The sequence below is a fragment of the Fusarium fujikuroi genome, chromosome FFUJ_chr03 (genome assembly GCF_900079805.1).
Source record: "Fusarium fujikuroi IMI 58289 draft genome, chromosome FFUJ_chr03".
Lineage (NCBI taxonomy): Eukaryota > Fungi > Ascomycota > Sordariomycetes > Hypocreales > Nectriaceae > Fusarium > Fusarium fujikuroi.
This window is the reverse complement of record NC_036624.1, coordinates 3,001,823-3,015,064: the sequence shown is the minus strand read 5'-3', so window position 1 is coordinate 3,015,064 and position 13,242 is coordinate 3,001,823. Positions and strand designations below refer to the sequence as shown.

Here is a 13,242-nt window from a genome sequence, read left to right as displayed (position 1 = left end):
CTTCTTGGCGGCTTTAACTTCTGCAGGTATGCCAGTCTTGCAAGACATCCAATTCTACCTAGTCAATGACATCGTCTCTCAGGCTAAACAATTGCTGCAACACCTCGTCCGATTTCGCTCTCAATGCCGAGTGATACATGACGTTCGTCTCAAAAGTCTTTGTACCCTTGACAAGCTTGGCTGTGTCTCTTGCAAAGTTATAGTCGACGTACATATCCTCAACGAACGAGGCGGCATATACAGGAACTTTATTCTTTTGAAGCTTCTCCTGATCGTAAAGAGCGGGCCAGTTATCACGACTGGCCAATAACTCAGCCTCTTGGCGAAGTATCTGGAGCTCTGGGTAAGTTTCGAAGTGAAATGGGAAAATCATTTCTCCGGAGAAGTAGAGGCATCCGCTGGTAGATTCCGTTGAGTAGCCGTTATCCAGCCAGGAGAATGGCTTGAGTTCTTTTCCAATGCGATTCGCTGACCAGGCGGAGGCTAAACCAGGGCCGTCGCAATATATGGCCTCATGAAGGATGGCGTATATGATGTTGGTATCAAATGGGTTCCAGCCCTCAAGTGGTACTAGGGATGCTCTGTTGAAAAACCCGAACTGATCGAGGGATGCTTTTAAAGTTAGGATCGTAGAGTGAACCTGGTCGAAGCCACCATGGCTTCCAAAGGAAATGCCTATGGTCAGGAGACGAGGAACGGTGAGGACACCGCCAGATGGCAATGGAATACTGCCACCTTTACTCTCTATGAACTTGGCCACTTGACGGACGTTTTCGACGTCCTCTGGGAATTTTTCGTAGTACTGCTCGTTGCGCTGTATAACCCGTTGGAATGTTGCTTCATATACTTGGTCAGGCTTCTTACCCACAGGGGCTAGACCGCCAGTGAGAAAGACTTCCCGAAGACCTTCTGGGTGCATGGACAAATAGGATAGTGAGATGAAGCCTCCGTACGACTGGCCAAAGATGGACCATGGTTGTTTGGCAGCGGGCCATGAGGCGGTAAGATACTTCCTTACAGCTTCGCAGTCCCGGACTGTGTTGTCCTGGCGCATGAGGCCGAGGTACCGAGTACGCCCTTCAACGTCTCCAGATACAAGGCTTAGCATATCAGCACCAACTGGTGTACTCAGGCCAACGCCGCGATGGTCAAGTAAGAGAAGCTGGTATCCCTTTGCAAGAGCGTGGCGGGTGAGGGGATGGTCCTGCGGTTCACGGTTGCCAAAGCCCGGTCCTCCCTCAAGATAGACCATATATGGTTTTGGGGGCTCGCCAAATTCGTCTTTTGGGCTGTTCTCTGACTCCTCATCATCGGGTGGGAATATGGGAACATCGTGTTTCTTGACAGCACGAGCGAATAGTGTGATGGAAGGGCCCTGGATGTCCGTGTAGTCGAGGGGTACTTTGAAGAAGAGCTCCGTAACACATAATTGCCCAGGCAGCACGTGAGATTTCCTGCTGACCAGTTCGGCTTGGGGGATGGACAAGCTATCAGGCGTAGACATGGTGACTCGTGTTACAATAGCAAGGGGTGATAGTGATGGTGTTTTAGTGATGGCGGGGTCGGCGGGTAAGATGTTGAATGCGAAACCACCTACCTACCTCTTACCTACTCTGGTAGGTAGGTGAATCGATAGGCAGTCTTAAATAAAGCATAACTCAGACTCTTTCTACGGATAGCACTGGCTTATATTGGCTTAGCCCTATTGTTGTATTCTGTAGATAAGTTCAAATTTCGTTTACTATGTCACAAAGTTTTCGAGCTGTGTCCATGTTGATAAGGCAGAATAAGTTCGTCATTTCGTGGACTTTTCCTGGTTGGTGATTATGCTCAAATCCAACACGTATATATAACCCCTGAGGTATTGTAGTTAACCAACCAAGAAGATTGTTAGGATGATAACAGAGAAAATAAGACCCGGTCGCCCAGATAATATAGTTTATCTATTATTACCTGACTTGAGGAATTTATCACAGCGGTCAAAGACATCTACAGGGTAGGTAGGTAGCTTTGGCTTCTGGTCCTAGGTACCCTATGTATTAGCATTGTCTCGGTCTGTTCTTCACCTCCACTCCATAATCCGCTCTAGAGGGACCGGGCTTCGCGCTATGTACCCAGACAAGGAAGCACCTACTGCCAGCACATGGTGCGTCAGACCACATTATATATGTATAGGTTTCTAAGGTCGGTAGGTAGAAATGGCCTAAGAACCTCTAACGTGGAGCCACTTGAGCCTCATCGTCATGTCCCGGCCCTCTTGCGAATCACGAACTTTCCGCTCCGAAGTGGCTCGGCTGTAAATTACCGAATTCGTCCTGTTCCCCAGAGGCAACAACACTGTCACCCACTGGAAGGATGGAAGGACCCTAAATTTTAGCTGCCACCTAGCCTACCGTACCCGCTGTTGCATATAAACAGGCCAATCAGTGCCATTATATCTCCACTTTGTTGCCGTCTTGCTCTGGCAACAGCACTCCTGTCGGGATCTAGCAAATCTCTTCCTCTTTCTTCCCCATCTAATAAATATTTCATCTCCTCTTCTTCTTTTCGACTTTCTTCTTCTTCCTCTCTTTCTCTATCGCACTCACCCACAGCCAAGGGCATGGCATATCTTCATCTTGCGCACACGTTGGCAGATGCTTTCAACGCCCTTGCTGATGAAGTCCAGACCTTGACAGATCGAAAGACCGTTTTGGAGCACAAGCTTCGCTTTGCTCATGAACAGGTAAGAAGAAATATTTTCTACCCCACGCAGTAGTTCCAAGCCTTGAACCCGGCTTTTCCCAATACCTGTCTACGTATCCTGGCTGCGCAATGTCCTGGGATTGTTTCGGCGATACCGGAGCTGTCGGCTTCTTCCCCCCTACCAAGTCAGCATGATGAATATCATTAGCTCTAGATCAAGAGCATCAGGATGAATGACCCTGTTGCCGAGACTGATAACATATTTTTCTGATATCTGACCTATCAACATCTTCCTCCCCCATCGTCTGCAATGGACTCATCGCTGACTCGAAACCAAACACAGTTCCAGTATCTGGCTGACAAATATGCTCCAGCCGCGCCAGAAATAGCTGATACCCTGGCCAAGCTCCAGATACCTCCGTATACATCTGTTGATAATTCATTGCCTGTTCCTCTTCCACGCGCGTACAGCTCCGGTTCCCAGCACCAGCTTGCCCTCGTCATCCGTGACGGACGCCGAGTAGCTAATCAGCTTGCCTCGCTGGGCGAAACGAGTAAAACCACTGGCACTGGCTCCAGCAGAGAGACCGAGTCGCAACCTTCCCACGTAGCCACTTCCATGTCGACGGCGCTAGAACAAGACTTCACGGTCCAAGGAAAGAAGGGCCATCTTCAATGCCCGTTCTCCAAGCCTGCCACGGCTAGCGGCTCTGGGGCCCGCGACGAAGATGCACCGGATACAACTCCACATCATTCGACGGACCCTATCTGCGCAGCCATGTACGAAGAATCTACTTCCCAGCAAGCCCGCACAAACACAAACGGCTCATCAGCTGTCAAGTGTCCCATTCGTTACATGGACAAACACTCTGCTGAGGAGATCGCCCACTATGTTGAGACGCACAAACATGAACTCCCCCGAAGCCATGAAGTTTGCCTCCGCCGGTACCAACGTGACGAAGATCAAATCAAGAAGATAGATTCCAAGTATGGCGATATAGTGAGCATGATTGAAGGGCTGGGTCAGCTTCACCAACCTATGCTACCCGAGGCTGAACAGGATCCAAATCGACCAAATGACGTGGCCCAGCCATCTAATGAAAGAGTTGAGAACTGGGCACAAGCTGTTAGTGTAAATTCGGACCCGGATAATACACAGGTGCCGACTCTGGAGGATGGAGACCGGCAGAGTCATTTCGATCGGCCTCTGAAGGAAGTACGTGTTGGAGAATCGCCCAGTCGGCCTTGGGGAATATCTATTCCAGTCTACGACCTCTCAGGCCAAGGTGACGACCAACCTCTCTCACCACCACCAGCGCCTGTCTGCATGCCGATTTCCGCACAAGCTGCAACCAGTGCCCAAGAATCAATAAAGAAGACGCCAGGCAAATGTCCATTTGATCATACAAAATTGGCTGCCATGGGTGTGCCCTCACCATTCAAACATGACGGCCCCCCTCAAGTACCAGAACACACGGTTTCATCCTCACCTCATAAGGAGGGCGGACCCCCTCCACCCCCTCCACATCAACATCAATACCAATACCAACATCAACATGCGGCACCTCCTCAGCCTGCCTTCATCAACCCTGATATGACCAAAGGGACAAACGACGGACCTCAAATGATCTTCACTGGGCCTGTTTTCATTGGGTATCCAATGGATCAGGCTATACAATTTATGAACCAATATAGGGGGAACCAGTAATTCCCATAATGGTGGTGTTTCACTTTTCAGTTATAGCATTGGGATGAGAGTGCATAAGCGACGGCGTTGGCGAATTCGATTTTATGGGATGCAAGCGATGGTATTACGAAAGTCTTTGTAAAATCTTATTTCAACACATACTGATCGGGCGGACGTAGCAGCCGCAAGTTGCAATTGATTACATGTTTCGATTGTGGCTTAAGCGTATTCAACGATGGCTCTGATGGTTTTGAAAAAGCAGTTGATTCAAACACATCATCGTCCTCTATGATCCCAATTGCAACCGAATACATATAGTGATGCCCAAAACGCCGTCTAGGCCATTTAAAGATGTGCAGTCAATATAACCGAGCCGTGCCCAATATCCATACTTTTAGTATTGAATAATCTTGTCGTTCCTATCCCCAATTTGAGTCGAGCCTCCCGTTAAAAATGTGAGTTCATACCCTTCGGTCCCTCCTCTTATTGGTGTTTCCCTCATCCTCTTCATCATCATCATCATCATCATCATCATCGTGATATCTGCTGTCTGTACCATCTCTACCCCACAGTGAAATATCATCGTCCGACATTAACACGGCTGCATCTTCAGGATCCATGATCATTGTGTTTTCAGAGTCTGCATAGCCGGCCTCGCCCTCTTCAGCTGATAGATCTGTAGGCTCAAGGCCTTCTTGACGCGCGAGCTCTTCGGCACGAGCCATAGTACGACGGTAAATGATAAGCCCAACAATAAGACCGACGGCAGCACCCAAAATCATGCTTAAATAATTAATGGCTTTGCTACCAGCGGACATTTTATCGCCCTTCTCAGCTAGCAGAGCAAGACGACTGCCGATGAAAACGTGGACGAGCAGTTTAGGGCTAGAATCATATTGGCATCAGCGATCAGGACCGGGCAAATACCAGTCATTAGTGAACATACCTTGACAATGCTGTGGAAATGGTAAACGCCAGAGGTGTAATGCTGGGAATAGTGGCGAGGAAGCCATTGCTCAGACTGAATGGAAGTGGACAGAATCGGATAGCCGTAAGATACCAAATTCCCTCCTGGCGCAACACTTGACCAAGAGCGACAAAGCGATGATCCCGACCAACCATGCGATCAACATAGCTGCTTAAAACAGTTCTGCTCGCGAGGAACGCACAAAGAGCACCAGCCGTACATCCGGATGCAACAATGGGCCAGCCTAAGGGAAACCCATACACAAAACCCGCGATTGTGCTCGCGGTCGAGTATCCAACAATCGGAGGGAACGAAGTGACGAAGACCAGCAGAAAGGCCAGAGTCCAACCTCCTGGAAGAGCGCGCCACTGCTCGGCCTTTGGCTCAAGCCATTTGAAGAAGACATGCGAGTAGATAATAGCCAGAATGCCAAGCACGCCTGCTGCGACAACGCCTACGAGGGCAAGAATCCTCTGGAAAGGTGACAGGCGCAGATACACCTTCAGAACCTGCTCACCAAGCAGATTGACGGTACCCCATATGCGGCGCACAAAGCTCGTCTTACCACCGCCAGTATAGCTAGTGCTCGCGCGGCGACGATTCATTAGCGGGTTCGATAAACGGCGGCTCGAGGACGTCGTAGACCAGGGAGGACGGCTTGGCGAGGGAGATGAGCCACGGTCTGGAGACAGGGCGAGAGCCTGGGCGGTTGAGTTGTAATCCGCAGGCATATTTAATAAAAAGATCTTGGGTTTCGATTGACTGAGTAGGAGTAGGAGTTGAATTCTGACGGGGGCTATGTGGCCATGTCTGTGTATTGGGTTTCGATATAGGTGAGATTCGGAACGCGCGGATGGAAATGAGGTTATAGTGTGAGATTGGGGACCTTGAGGATAGGGTCAGGGTGGCTTTCTGGCGGTATAGAAGATCAGAGGCCCGGCTTTACCAGTCAACAACAATCGTGTTTTCGCATTCGATATCGCTTGAAGAAGATCTAATGGTGATGTAGAGCTGGAGCTGTCGACGTCGTTTCATTGGGGCTGCACCAAAGTTACATGACGTTGCTAGTCTAAGCGAATCTGGAGCGGAAGTGCCCCGCTAAGCATGGCGCTAATCCTATCCTGCCAAACACATGGGCTTGTATATATCAGAAAGTAGGTATCAAAGTCAAGTTCAGGTAAGGTGGTGACTAAATCGACAGGTATCACATGCAACTTTCAACACATTGGCTTATAGAACGGAGTCTGATTTTACTGCTTTCTTCTATTATGTCCCGTGTTGTCATCGACGGCCGCTGGGCCCCTTGGGCGGATCACGCACCAGGAGTCTGACTTTGCCGTCGCCAATCTCGACGCCTTGACTTAGTATGTCCACCTCTTCTTTACCATCTGAGTCGCCCTCCTTGGCGAGAGACTTGTCCCAGCTACGAGCATCGATTCCCAGAATACCACCCATATTATTGCGGTCTCCAGGAACAGAGAACTCCCGGTAAGCATACCTCCACTCGTTAAGAAAGTTCCGGATCGCCCTGCCAACCTTGTCCTTTCCGTTCTTACTGTGGTGTCCAGAGCCGGTGATGGCATAAATGGGTTGCGACTCCCTACCGTTTTCCATCAAAACCTTTTCGAGGTACTCGACAGCTTCTTCTGGGTGAAGACCGTGAAGATCGATGTACAATTCCAAATCATGGGAGTTGCCCTTGTTACGTTCCTCGTATAGTTCTTTTGCAGCCTCGCGATGAGCTTTGCGCATAAGATCGTTCTCGCTTTGTCCCCGCAGGCTGAGAGCTTTAGCCGCCCTAGCGTCATTGCGATTCCATGCTTGCGCAGCACTGTGACAGCCAGTCAGCACACGGAAAACCCCCAATTTTTACTGCGAGAACACACACCTTTGAAGAAACTTATTACGAAGGCCGCCGTGCTTAATGGCCTCCTGGCGAGCCTTCAAATATGCTTTGTTAGCACGCTCACCGGTCTCCAGCCACGGGATATGCTTGGGACTGGGAATGGCCTGAGCTGCAGCGCTGTTTTCCCCATTTCGTGCAACTGTCGAGCTTCCATTGCGCCCCAGCCCTCTCTTGAGTTCGGGACGGACAGGGATGGGCGAGGGAGACATCTTGACAATATCAGCCAGAGAATTAGGCGCGTGATTCTCCTTGTGCGAATGTCCATGGCCACCTCGCTTGCCATGATGCTTCTTGCCTTGCTTGATAGATGCAGAACCAAGTGAAGGGAAGGCATCGTTGTCATCTAGAGCAGGGGCGGAGATATCTGGCTCTCTGGTCTGATGTCGACTGCTAGGGCGAGATCGAGCACGGGGACTGGAAGTTCCCTGGAAATGCTTCAAGCCTGGTGGTGGCGTAATGCCCACAGCAGGGAAACTGTTGCTGCCAGCGAAACCACTTAGATGATCGGGGGTTCCAGGTCTTAGAGAAGGAAAAGAGTTAAGATCTCCAAGCTGTAAACCGCCGTGCTTTGATGGTGGCGTACTGGCCCCGTCAAGGGCGAGCTTATTCATAAGTTTGGTGGGATCATGCGAGAAAATGCATGTCTCTCCTGCCAAGCAATTCCCCATGACCCAATATCTGCAAGATAAATTTTAGCTTACAATACGGAGAGACTCGCACGAAAACATACTTGCAAAGGTGGTTGCTGAGATCATGGCTGAATCGGCAATCGGCGCGCAAGCACGAACCAGTCGACATATAGAACTTGCAAATAACCCCCGACTTCGATTGACCTAGGGGAGTAGTTGGGCGATCCACGGATTTCCCAATCAGGACGTTTTTGGGTTCTTCCAATGACACACCGCCGGGCTGGTTGTCACCTGCTTGGCTTTCCATAAAGGAGACAATAGTTGCGCTGAGATCATAACCATTCTGCGCAAGAGCGGCTTCAATCTCATCATCGGATTTTGTCTGCCCAAGGATGGAACGCAACATATCATATGGCGACATATCAGCTGACTGTGCCGACATGGACGAGAACTCGGGGGCTGCTGCGTTGAGAGCACTCGGAGTACCGACAGATGAAGTCACGCTAGCGGCATCATCACTGACGAGCCACTCAACATTTTCCGTCTGGTATTCACCTAGAATCTCTGTGGCCGGGGTCGGGTCGCTAGCAAATTCGTATGCATTCAAGTTTGGACTATGAGGAATGACGGGTGTCGCAAGAGCCAGACGTGGCGATGCTCGAGGCGAAGAAAAGGGAGAAACCGTAGAGGAGATTGTCCTGCCAAAGGTCGAGGGAACAAAGCCCGGAGGAGCAAGGGGGCTCACGGCCAGTCTTGGGGAGCCCGACATGGGAGTTGGCGAACCACGCCAGGAGGCGGGTGAAGGGCGTCGTAAGATCGTCTGTCTGATGGGAGGGGGTGACGCTGATGTGCCGCCGCCGTCACGAAACCGCCAAAGAGCATCTAGTATTGCGTTGTCGAGGGAAGTGCCGGTGAGGCTCGTTTCTTTGCGGAAGAGCTCCTCGAGTCTATCTGTCTTGTCCTCGTCTTCCAGGGTTGCATCCTGCAAGATGGGCAAGCACATCTCGAAGTGCTCGTCGGAAACCATGATGCCGGCTTGTTCATTCAATACGGTTCGAACAGAAAGGGGTCGAAGCTATGGACAGGTTTCTCAGAGCAAATCGAGGCTCACAATAGCGGAACAGGGGTCTCTTAAGCTGATGTGGAGCTGATGCGAAGCGCAGCGGTATCTGGAACCGTGCTTCGAGCTTTTACAGTGGTGTTCTGCGAGAAGAACAAGAAGATGCAGAGGCTGGATAGTCTTCAGTTAGCTTGCTACGTGTAGATGATATAAGAGGTAAGGCAGAGAAGCTGAAGAACGGACAGATAGCGGAGAGTTGGACATAGAGTCCAGTTCTAGGCCAGATGGCGACGGGGGTTAGCAAATGGAACTTACAGATTAAAAGATATGGCAAGAAAAGCAGACAGACGAGAATAGGAATCAAGAATAAGAACGCGGAGGAGACGAAATAAAAGGGAAACTGAAATTGACAGTGAAGGCGAAAACAAAGAGAAGCGCAAGCGCATTCAAGCAAAAGATTAATTAGGTACAACGGTGAAAAGGAGGAGGAGAGGATGGGAGATGATGCAGTGTTAGGGACAGCTTTGGACTAGTCCAATCACTAAGGTAATAGAAAGGTGGAGGGCGGACGGGAAGCCGAGTGGGGAGTACACGGCCCCCGGGAAGCCTTCAGGAAGACGAGATGCTAAGCTGTAGAGGGTTCGTGAATCAACTACAGTGGCTAAGTACCTCCATAGGCTAAGGTGGCAGGTTGAGGAAAGTTCCAGTGGAGGTTACCATCCAATACATTAGCAGGTAGGTAGGCAGGTAGGTAAGTACAGTAAGGTGGTATGGGGATGGAGTGGAGGTGCAGCCCATCTTCATGGCAAGTGTTTATTTAGTGATTAATAAGTTAGGGGGAAAGTGATTCAGATCGTGTTTCGGAATTGCAAGACGTTGGGTCTGTTAGCAGAGACATCCAGGCGTGCATTAGCTGATTGGTGCCTAGGCACCTTGGGTACTATGTATCTGTTAGTTAACAACTGGCAGCCCGAACAGAATTGAGGCAAGTGTGAGGTATTGGCCTCTGGTTACTTGCATAAAGCCAATAAAGGTTGAATGAATAGAGACTGAAGACAATTTGGCACTTTTCAGTATGAAACAATTACCATTGTCCTAATTTTAAGTTATTGTTTTAATATTAGTTGCCTTACTTTTAGCTGGGCATGTATTCAGCCAAACTAGCCCGGGCATCACGTATTCGACGATGACTGTCTGCTTTCGCGTTTATCGCTGGTGATCAAATAAGGGCATTCTTAGTTGATATGTCAAATCATGCGGCATTTCTCTTCTCTCTCTCTTTCTTTCTTTTTGTTTTGGCCACGACAGACACGATAAATTCGACTCCTAGTACGGGAAGAGGTACTAGAACACAAATCTCAGGGGACAAAGAACTTCTCCTTTCTTCCGTTTTGGCAAGGTCATGTCACTACCTAGGAGTAGGTAGTTACATCTTAGTAGTGTTTTCGAAGACAAAAGAAACTTTCACATGCCCTAATTGAGTGATTTTACGGCTGAGTAAGAGTCTAATCGTAACAACAAGTATAGAGATTTCAGTTCTAATGAATAGCACATTCTGTCTGTCTCTCAGGCGTCACATTCATGCAAGATACCTAGAACTAATCATTGTACAGAGCGTTGCTCACTATTTGACTGCCAATTGCCTAATTGCATCAACTCATAGTGGCAACTCTGGTGACTACTCGATGGTTGCCGAGCGTATCACAGCTCCTGATGTTATAACTTGCAGGATGGGGGCGGGCTTGCTTCTGCTAACTCCCCCATATTTCTCTACTACCTAAGAAAGGAGCCATAAATCGCTAACTTGGATTGAAATGCAAGGGTAGAAATGGGGAGTCTTTCTAGGGTATTTCAACATCATCGCCATCGCCGCCGAAACCAAAACTGAAACCGTCACCTCCTTCCTGCCCTTGGTTATGGTCTACTCCACCAACAGCAGCATCCCATTTACGCTTTTTGCAGCTCTTCGTATCGGCCAGGTCCAGGGCTTTGTGTAGAACTTCTGGATAGCTGCTCTTCATTCTCTCCACGAAGAGTTGATAAGGGTCCGCCACTTGATCATCGAATCCACTGACCTGGTCAGCCTTGTCCCGCAAGAAGGAAACAACTTCTGATACAAGACTCAAGCTCTGGGGCACGAAGTTCTGCGTAAGTGCAATGCCGCTCTCGAGATTGACCACCAGATGCCACCACCCGCTAGGAACATGAAGTATTTCTCCCGCTTCGCAAATACCCTCGGCGCAGTCAGGAAGTTGCCGTGCTTCTTCATGAAAAGTGAGAAGCCACTCCGCAATGCTAAGGGGGCTGGTGACTTCGCTGCTGTCATTGGAAACATAAACACCGGGCACCTGTGTAGCTGGTGGGAACATTATCCAATACTTAGATCCTTGAATTACAGCGTTCCAAGCACTCGTTGCGTTGGGGTCTTTGTGGAAAGTTGAGCCACTTCGCTCAGGACCGACAATCAGCCATCGATGGGCAGGGCGTTCGTCTCCAAGAACCTCAAACAGATCAGGGCCAAAGCAGTCTGGTCTCCAGTATGCAGTGCCTGGCTTCTTACCGACACTGATCCCCATCTTTTCTGCAAATCTCCGGTCAAAGAGATACAGAGGGCTTTCGTCGCTGTTGTTCTTCATGTATGTGTAATAGGTTGCGAATGGCCAGTCAACAGCCTCAGCACGAAACTCGACCTTGGAAAACATCTGGAGCATGCTATCGATAGTCCACCCCTCATATACTGGCCATTCCTGAATGCATTTGGTAAGCACGAATGGCTGCTCAGTCCATTTCTCGGCATACTGATCGTAAGTCAGGTTCTCGAAGCGACGGATCTGGTTTGCCTTGGGAATATGTGAGGTGAACCGGGTAAGGATGACATGACTGCAGGCAAATGGCCGGTGAAGGACATCTGAGAAGACGTTGCTACAGTCGATTTTGGTCCCTTGGTCACTGGGCAGACCTAAAACAGTTGATCTCCATGATCCTTGCCATCGGATATCCTTGTTATCTGGTGGTGGTGACCTTCACAGAACTTAGTTTAACAGCTACTTCAGAGTGCCTTTATGTCTCAAGTGACTTACCGGAGAAACAAAGGCTTCCAAAATTCATCAGAGTGGCAAAAGGCGTATAAGAATTTGCAGGTGTGGCCAAGCTTCAAGAGAGCTGCAGCATCAAACTGCTCTAGTACAAGGGAGAGAACCTCGTCTGGCAGAATTCTCCAGCTCCCAATTGAGCGCCTCGCATTGCGACCCGTGAAGAAATACTGGTTGCCTAATGGCTTGAGTCCTAGTGGATGAGGAGGAATTGAGTCACTTTGGGAAGTTGACTCATATGTGTCGTCTCTCCTATCACAGAGTGAATCATGATGGCCAGTGCCATTGCTGACGATGGCTGAAGGCATTTGAGTGGTGCCGAGCCCGCAGTTGCCTGGGCTGCTATAGAAAATATGAAAGAAGTAACTTGTAGAGCGAAAATGGGAAGAGTCCGCTGAAAATCAAGAACTATGAGAAAAAAGAGACTGAAGTGTAGGTAAGGTAAGGTAAGGTAAGGTATGATACGATACGTAAGTAGGTACCTCTACGTTGAAATCACCTAGGTACGGCGAGTTCCAACTTCTACCTACTAAATTTAGTGTGGGCGGAAGAAAATTCAGCTGAGTGAATTGTTTCCGGTAACAGCCTTACCGGAAAAGATGAGACTGACTGCCTGGAGTTACACTGCAGCTTGACTCTTGCTCAAAAGTGAGGCTACGGTGACTCTCCATAAAGTAGGGACTCTGGCCTAACTTTAGGTGCCTGATCATAGGTATTTGACGATCGTTCATTACAAAGGGTAGGTTTGTAGTTTGTTAAACCACCAGCTGACTTGGTAGCTTATAACAAGCTGAGTGATATGGTTTATCATTCCTCTCAGCGAGCGAGGGAATATCTTGGATGTGAGGTGAAAGATGACAACCCCGAAGACTGATATACCATTCTCTACAGTTTTGGAATATAATTGTTATAGTACATTTGCAACAGGAAATGCACTCTTTTGTGAACAATAGTTTCATAACAGAAGTAGGAGTCACCCGCATCCTTTTTTTCCGTCCCCTGCACCTTGAAGACACTAGGCGGTTATCATGTGTATACCTTGGGTATGGATGGGCCAACCTATGACAAGCTTCTTATTGAAGTTGAGAACAATGGCATGCCACATGCCACACACAGGCAGGCTACAATCAGTCACTAGAAACACCAAAAAGCAGCGTTGTAGGTGGCGGACGATGATCCGTGGGTAGAGGGGCATATTTTTTTTCTTTCAAGGTTC

General features: G+C 49.1%; 5 protein-coding genes; 1 reads left to right on the top strand and 4 right to left on the bottom strand.

The window, feature by feature from the left end:
• Positions 1-58: 58 nt before the first annotated feature.
• Positions 59-1,504, bottom strand: FFUJ_03036 (related to prolyl aminopeptidase A; the record flags this gene model as incomplete). Its single annotated transcript, XM_023574837.1, has 1 exon — positions 59-1,504. One exon carries the CDS (start codon positions 1,502-1,504, stop codon positions 59-61), a length of 1,446 nt encoding a protein of 481 aa, XP_023428123.1.
• Positions 1,505-2,602: 1,098 nt separating this feature from the next.
• FFUJ_03035 (uncharacterized protein) lies at positions 2,603-4,393 on the top strand (the record flags this gene model as incomplete). XM_023574836.1 has 2 exons in its annotated part: positions 2,603-2,725; positions 3,029-4,393. The coding sequence occupies 2 exons, from the start codon at positions 2,603-2,605 to the stop codon at positions 4,391-4,393; spliced, it is 1,488 nt and encodes a 495-aa protein (XP_023428122.1).
• Positions 4,394-4,833: 440 nt separating this feature from the next.
• Positions 4,834-6,070, bottom strand: FFUJ_03034 (related to TVP38-Integral membrane protein localized to vesicles along with the v-SNARE Tlg2p; the record flags this gene model as incomplete). XM_023574835.1 has 2 exons in its annotated part: positions 4,834-5,257; positions 5,319-6,070. 2 exons carry the CDS (start codon positions 6,068-6,070, stop codon positions 4,834-4,836), a joined length of 1,176 nt encoding a protein of 391 aa, XP_023428121.1.
• A 550-nt stretch (positions 6,071-6,620) lies between these two features.
• On the bottom strand, positions 6,621-8,901 carry FFUJ_03033 (related to nuclear WD protein PRL1; the record flags this gene model as incomplete). XM_023574834.1 has 3 exons in its annotated part: positions 6,621-7,170; positions 7,228-7,923; positions 7,976-8,901. 3 exons carry the CDS (start codon positions 8,899-8,901, stop codon positions 6,621-6,623), a joined length of 2,172 nt encoding a protein of 723 aa, XP_023428120.1.
• A 1,874-nt stretch (positions 8,902-10,775) lies between these two features.
• Positions 10,776-12,334, bottom strand: FFUJ_03032 (related to phosphatidylserine-specific receptor; the record flags this gene model as incomplete). XM_023574833.1 has 2 exons in its annotated part: positions 10,776-11,955; positions 12,015-12,334. 2 exons carry the CDS (start codon positions 12,332-12,334, stop codon positions 10,776-10,778), a joined length of 1,500 nt encoding a protein of 499 aa, XP_023428119.1.
• Positions 12,335-13,242: the final 908 nt, after the last annotated feature.